The 7,073-nt window shown below is 43.5% G+C and overlaps 1 protein-coding gene across 1 annotated transcript in view; it reads left to right on the top strand.

Moving 5' to 3' along the window:
- The window catches only part of LOC149271712 (EF-hand calcium-binding domain-containing protein 11-like), a 46,506-nt gene extending 42,751 nt beyond the window's left edge, over positions 1-3,755 (top strand). Inside the window, exon 7 of the mRNA XM_089507181.1 lies at positions 3,684-3,755. Within this exon, the coding sequence (XP_089363307.1) occupies positions 3,684-3,755 (72 nt within the window). The remainder of the gene's footprint in view (positions 1-3,683) is intronic.
- The last annotated feature ends 3,318 nt before the right edge of the window (positions 3,756-7,073 follow it).

Genomic DNA, 7,073 nt, shown 5'->3' with positions numbered 1-7,073 from the left:
ATAATAATAGCCTGATGTGTGGCAGGTCATGTCACTCTGTACAGTAATGGATCCATCCTTCCCCGGCTGCCAAAAGATGTGAACTGAGTTTAAGTCGCAGAGAATCGGGGCTTTGATGAAGTTGTCATCAGAATCTGCCGCAGGGTAGCTGACATATGCAGCGGTGTAGCTGATGTTTGAAGACGTGCATTTTGTTGTAGACCTCGATGTTACCAGAAGACTCTCTGAATATTCCTAACTGCCCTCGAGGATCTTAACGGAACTGCAAAAAAAAAAAAAAAAAAGATAAAACGCAGTCGCGCAAGAGAGGGAAGAGAAATCAGAGGCTCGTCGGATGTGCTGGAGGTGTAGCTGGCAAAAGCGGGGGTCCCACGGCTCGTTCCGGCCGTCCACGGCGCCATTCGGAGACATTTAAGGGGATGATCACCTGAGACCCGTCACTGATCGTACAGTTACTTTACATATGAGCCAATAAACCAGAATATGAAAAATAAAATAAAAAAATCATTATTGGTGATATTATTTATTATTATTTATTATTATATATTATTATATTATGTAAATATTAAACGTTATATGAAAGGCAGATTCTAGGAGACCTCAGTCTAGATACTTTTGAGATACATGAAACAATGTATCTATTGACCACGTTAATGGACACGGCGGGGCTTTCACTAGCACGGAATAGCTAGCCCAGATCAGCACTGACAGCGTTAGGTTCGGGTCTGGCGGGCCGGCGCAGAATACATTTATCTCTTATATAATATAGTAATCTGCAGAGATAATCCTTCGTGCCACGTATTCTGCAAATGTAATTGCTCTGCAAACCCCCGATTCCGTTGGCCGCCCGACGCCATCATATGTCGGGATCGCCCAGGTCACTAAAGCCCTATTACTTACCTGCCCAATCTGAACAGGGAAACGGGGTTAAATATGTAAAAATACATAAAATCTGTTTATTTTAAAGTGATATTAAAGAATCCTCATCACACGCTCGAAACATCAGAGGTTGAATGTAATTCTTCTGTTTGACCTCTGACCTGTACAGGGCAGAAACTAGCATAATGCCCCAATGGGGGCAAGATTCCCATCTACCCCCAGGATTACTTGTAATGTTGTGGTAATGCATGCTCTGATATCGGATAAGAGGAAGCGTTATATCGGAGGAAGTGATATATATCGGATAAGAGGAAGTGATATATATATTGGAGGATCGGAGGAAGTGATATATATATATCGGAGGAAGTGATATATGTCGGAAGATCGGAGGAAGTGATATATATCGGAGGAAGTGATATATATCGGATAAGAGGAAGTGATATATATATTGGAGGATCGGAGGAAGTGATATATATATATCGGAGGAAGTGATATATGTCGGAAGATCGGAGGAAGTGATATATATCGGAGGAAGTGATATATATCGGATAAGAGGAAGTGATATATATCGGAGGATCGGAGGAAGTGATATATATATCGGAGGAAGTGATATATATCGGAAGATCGGAGGAAGTGATATATATCAGATGGAGTGATATATATCGGAGGATCGGAGGAAGTGATATAGGAGGATCGGAGGACGTGATATATATCGGAGGATCAGAGGAAGTGATATATATTGGAGGATTGGAGGAAGTGATATATATCAGATGGAGTGATATATATCGGAGGATCGGAGGAAGTGATATAGGAGGATCGGAGGAAGTGATATATATCGGAGGATCAGAGGAAGTGATATATATTGGAGGATTGGAGGAAGTGATATATATATCGGAGGATCGGAGGAAGTGATATATATCAGAGGATCGGAGGAAGTGATATATATCGGAGGAAGTGATATATATCAGATGGAGTGATATGTATCGGAGGAAGTGATATATATCGGAGGATTGGAGGAAGTGATATATATTGGAGGATCGGAGGAAGTGATATATATCGGAGGATCGGAGGAAGTGATATATATCGGATAAGAGGAAGTGATATATATTGGAGGATCGGAGGAAGTGATATATATATATTGGAGGATCGGAGGAAGTGATATATATATTGGAGGATCGGAGGAAGTGATATATATCGGCAGATCGGAGGAAACGATATATATCGGAGGATCGGAGGAAGTGGTATATATCGGAAGATCGGAGGAAGTGATATATATCAGATGGAGTGATATATATCGGAGGAAGTGATATATATCGGAGGATCGGAGGAAGTGATATATATTGGAGGATTGGAGGAAGTGATATATATCGGAGGATCGGAGGAAGTGATATATATTGGAGAATCGGAGGAAGTGATATATATCGGAGGATCGGAGGAAGTGATATCTATCAGATGGAGTGATATATATCGGAGGAAGTGATATATATCGGAGGATCGGAGGAAGTGATATATATTGGAGAATCGGAGGAAGTGATATATATCACCGTATTAAATATGGTGCTTACTAACCACACTGCCTGCCGGCATCATTTATTCGACCAGACCTCTGAGCTGCTGCCTGCTGGGCACCCATAGGGGGCGCTACAATATAAGCAGAGGGTCCACACCAGAGGATTCAGAGAACGTGGGGCATGAATGATAACAGCACTTAATTAGCATATCGGGAAGATATGTGACGATATACCATCTCATTGTTTACATACAGTCTTATTAAATACCTGGATGCCCCCCTGTCCTGCGAGACATCTATTATTTTAATAGATAATAAGAGGCGACCTGCCCCGACAGCCTCATTTTCTTCTCACAATGTCTCAAACGTTGCTGTGAAAACAGAGCATTTCTCCCCTCACTGTATTACCCTCTACCACTTCTGCTGGGAGGCTGTTCCATGAATTTTGCACCCTCTCAGCAATTATAAATGATGAATAGCATCCCCAGCAGAGTGATTTGCAGCTCATTAGTTTTGCCCAGACTGCCTGTATTTCTTTGTGCTGTGATTTGTGCAGCGGTGAACGTTGTGCCGGCTCCTGGTCCCCGTGGCCGGTTAGAGGGGGTTCGCCGGGACGTGTTTCGATTATCCGGGGCGACTGTCTGCACCCAAACCTTTCACTTCTCCTTGCAACTTTGCGAAGTCCCGTGTACTCGACAGTGTTTCAGTGTCTATTTTATTAACACTTTGTAATCTAAGGAGGTTTTACTTTACTGAGATGGTGGTAGATAAGTGGAACATCCTCCCAGCAGAAGTGGTAGCGGGTAATACATTGAGGGGATTAAACACGCATGGGATAGACATACGGCTCCTGAATCTAAGACGAGACCAACGACTGATTAAGGTTTGAGTCTTTACAGCAGGAGAGACGGGCGAATAGGTCTTATGAGCAAGCAAATTCTCAAATGTTTCTCTCTGGCAATGCAAATGTTAATCTATTGATCCAATGCCAACTCTGCTTATCGGCACCTCCGTGAGTCAACTACTCTATGAATCTGCAGACGCGATAGTTTATTCTGTTACATCTTGTTATTTCTGCATTAATATGTAATATTAATGCATATTAATGTATAGAAATATGGGTGACAGCAAGCCTGGTCGTGTATTTACCCCGTTCAGTATGCCTAGCCATTGGCTTTAACCCTTTCTGCTGCCTTAGCGCTCTCCAGCCTGTTGCAGACTGCTGAATTGCAAGCTCTTCTCTTACCCCAAGGGGGTTAAACACGCTGCCCCCTCCTCCCTCTCTAAATTGTAGGCAGACGAATCCCACCAACAGGTAAACGCGGCGTCCGTCACCCGCCTGCCCGCAGACCCCGTCCGGATTTAGCGCGTCCGTTACTAATGCGGAGACACACAAAAAAACATTTAAAAAAAAAAAGGGCAGAGATGAATGTGCGTGTTCCCCTGGGGTTCATGGGTGATGGAATTAACACAGCCTGGCACTCTACCCTCGCTGTGTTTGTTTCCATGGTAACAACTACGTACAAGCTCAGGACGGTCCTCATGACACACTTGCAGATACAGTAGCTTGAAGGTTTGCGATATCGCAGCACTGGACAGACAGCACCCGCCGCACGGGGTAAGTGGCAAAAGCCTCCCTTCCTTCCTCCGCCGAGTTCGGGGTAATTACACGGACAGGCGGCGGCGGGGGGGAAACGGTCGGCTTGCACGGCTTCTGAGCCGCGCAGTCTGCCAGCCGGAACCTCAAAGTTGCACCTCTGTTGCGAGCGCTTGGGTGCTAAATATAACTACGTGCCGCGCTTAGCACTCAATGCAAAGATTAACTGACGGGGGGATTTAACCCCTGAGGCAGCAGGCAGCCGAGAGACGAGCCCGGTGCGGAGGCAGATGGGCAGACGGGGCGGCAGACTGCATGCAAATATTGTTTGTTGCATTTTTGAGCCCCTTTATTTACGTGCGAACCGGAGCGGTGAATCCCCGGCATGTTCCGGGAACCCTGTCTGCGCTCTTTGCATTATTGTGAGATTATTGGAATCACTGGATTGTCTCGTTGGGGTATTCGGTGGGTTTTTCCGGATTGTCTCGTTGGGGTATTCGGTGGGTTTTTCCAGATTGTCTCGTTGGGGTATTCGGTGGGTTTTTCCGGATTGTCTCGTTGGGGTATTCGGTGGGTTTCGCCGGATTGTCTCGTTGGGGTATTCGGTGGGTTTTTCCGGATTGTCTCGTTGGGGTATTCGGTGGGTTTTTCCGGATTGTCTCGTTGGGGTATTCGGTGGGTTTTTCCGGATTGTCTCGTTGGGGTATTCGGTGGGTTTTGCCGGATTGTCTCGTTGGGGTATTCGGTGGGTTTCGCCGGATTGTCTCGTTGGGGTATTCGGTGGGTTTTTCCGGATTGTCTCTTTGGGGTAGTCGGTGGGTTTTGCCGGATTGTCTCGGGGTATTCGGTGGGTTTCGCCGGATTGTCTCGGGGTATTCGGTGGGTTTCGCCGGATTGTCTCGGGGTATTTGGTGGGTTTCGCCGGATTGTCTCATTGGGGTATTCGGTGGGTTTAGATGGTGCGATCGGCGCGCCGGTTCCAGACCCAGACCTGTTGCTTGCGATATTTTGTTGCTCCTTTCGCAGAAAGTAGAGGTTTTTTTGGAGGGTAGGAGAGGGGGTTTTTGGATCTGGTCCCCCCTTCATGTGAAATGCGACCAGCAAACCCCGGGGAAATCCTTGCACCGCGAGCTCGCAGCATCCTCAGTTCTGGAGATCCTGCCCCGGTCCTCTTCTCCACACTGAGCCATATACCCCTGGGGGGGGTATTTGCTTTTCCCCGGCCCTCTGTATAGCAGCCGTTCCGTGGGACGCCGTTTGCTGTCCGCGGTGAGATGTGGCTCCTTTGTGTCACCGAGGCTGCGTTTTACCCCTTCATAGCCAGGGAGATTTAACACCTCATGGTGATAACCATTACACTCCCGGGACAGAGCAATCCCTTGTCGCCACCACTGCTGAAATAATGCCGTCCGCCGTTTTCCCGTTGGGCAATAAAAGAGTTAATATCCTGTCACTGCCTCATTATGTCATAATAAAGGGGGGTGAAGTCTGATCGTTGGGGTTTTGTGCCTGTCATTCAAAGGGTTAAAGCATTATCTCCGCCTTCTTGCCCTCCAAAGGATGAATTGACTGCCTTCTCCTTGTTCTGACCTCTGGCGCTGAAAGGGTTTCAGGCCACGCTGTTACCCTGAATCTGTTTAACGGGTAGGGATCCTCTATCTGCCCCCAAATACCCCGGATTCCTGCACCGGGGTATCTTCAGTGAAAGGGTTGGAACAAAAGGCAGTGAGTGGCTGTTATTCGGTTAATGACCCCCGGCTCGGAGACGGGAAGGATACAGAGCCCCGGAGACCCCGGTCACTGCAGGGAACTCCTCGTCCGCTGATACTTTGTGTTATCTTATAATTCCAGACCCCCGACGCCAACGCTGGGGGCAAAACCTCCATAAGGGCAAAAAGCATTCCCCGGGGCAAACTTTGGCCACCTGTCATTGAGATATTCCTGTCCCTACCCAGCCCCGAAGCATGTATTTTCATATCATATGGGAAATACTTGAAATTCGTAATTGAATTGAAGAATACGTAAATTTCTTATTAACCGGAAAAAAAATTGAATTTCATAACACACGGTTTTTAGCAAAAGGCTCCGTTAATTATAAATTAATAAACTTTGGAAAACTCAAAGTCCAAACTTTTCTGCATTCCTTGCGCTTGTAGCCGTTTATAGTAATTAGTAACGCAGAACCAACATGCGCAACAACACTCACCTTTCCAGTGTTACCAAGGATTTCACATTTTTATTAATATTTATTCTATTTATTAGTGTACTTTAATATAGATTTATATTATTGTTGTTTACATCACTAAGATATTATGCACTTAAAATATTAATATTTTATTTATTCATGGATTTTAATATATATTTATATTATTGTCGTTTACATCGCTAAAATATTGTTAATCATTCAAAATATTAAAATTTATTTTATTTATTCATGGATTTTAATATATATTTATATTGTTGTTTACATCGCTAAAATAATTCATTTAAAATACTAATATTTATTTTATTTATTCATGGATTTTTATATATATTTACATAATTGTTCACATCGCTAAAATTATTAATTTAAAATACTAATATTTATTTTATTTATTAATGGATTTTAATATATTTTTATATTGTTGTTTACGTCGCTAAAATTATTCATTTAAAATATTAATATTTATTTTATTTATTCATGGATTTTAATATATATTTACATAATTGTTCACATCGCTAAAATATTATTCATTTCAAATATTAATATTTTATTTATTCATGGATTTTAATATATATTTATATTATTGTTGTTCACATCGCTAAAATTCATGATTCATTAAAAATATTTATTTATTAAGGTATTTTAATATATAATTAAATATATGTTGTTTGACCCTCTTTTATAACTTGTTAGAAGTTTGATGATAGTTGAGTGGAAATATTCAGCCATTCAGAGGATAGTAAAAATGTAAAATGTAAGTTTCTGTGCATTATCCTCGCTGCGCTTCGCAGGTAGGGTGACCTTGGCTACGGCTTAGTGGTGCCGGTGAGATAACGGGACGCGTCCGGCGCTGAGGCATTGGGTAACAGGGCTATTTAGAGATA

Source organism: Sceloporus occidentalis, unplaced genomic scaffold, assembly GCF_023333645.1.
Source record: "Sceloporus occidentalis isolate IW3139 unplaced genomic scaffold, rSceOcc1.0.p SCAF_471, whole genome shotgun sequence".
Classification (NCBI taxonomy): Eukaryota; Metazoa; Chordata; class Lepidosauria; order Squamata; family Phrynosomatidae; genus Sceloporus; species Sceloporus occidentalis.
Note: the sequence above shows the minus strand (reverse complement) of the source record. Positions and strands in the feature narration are given on the sequence as shown.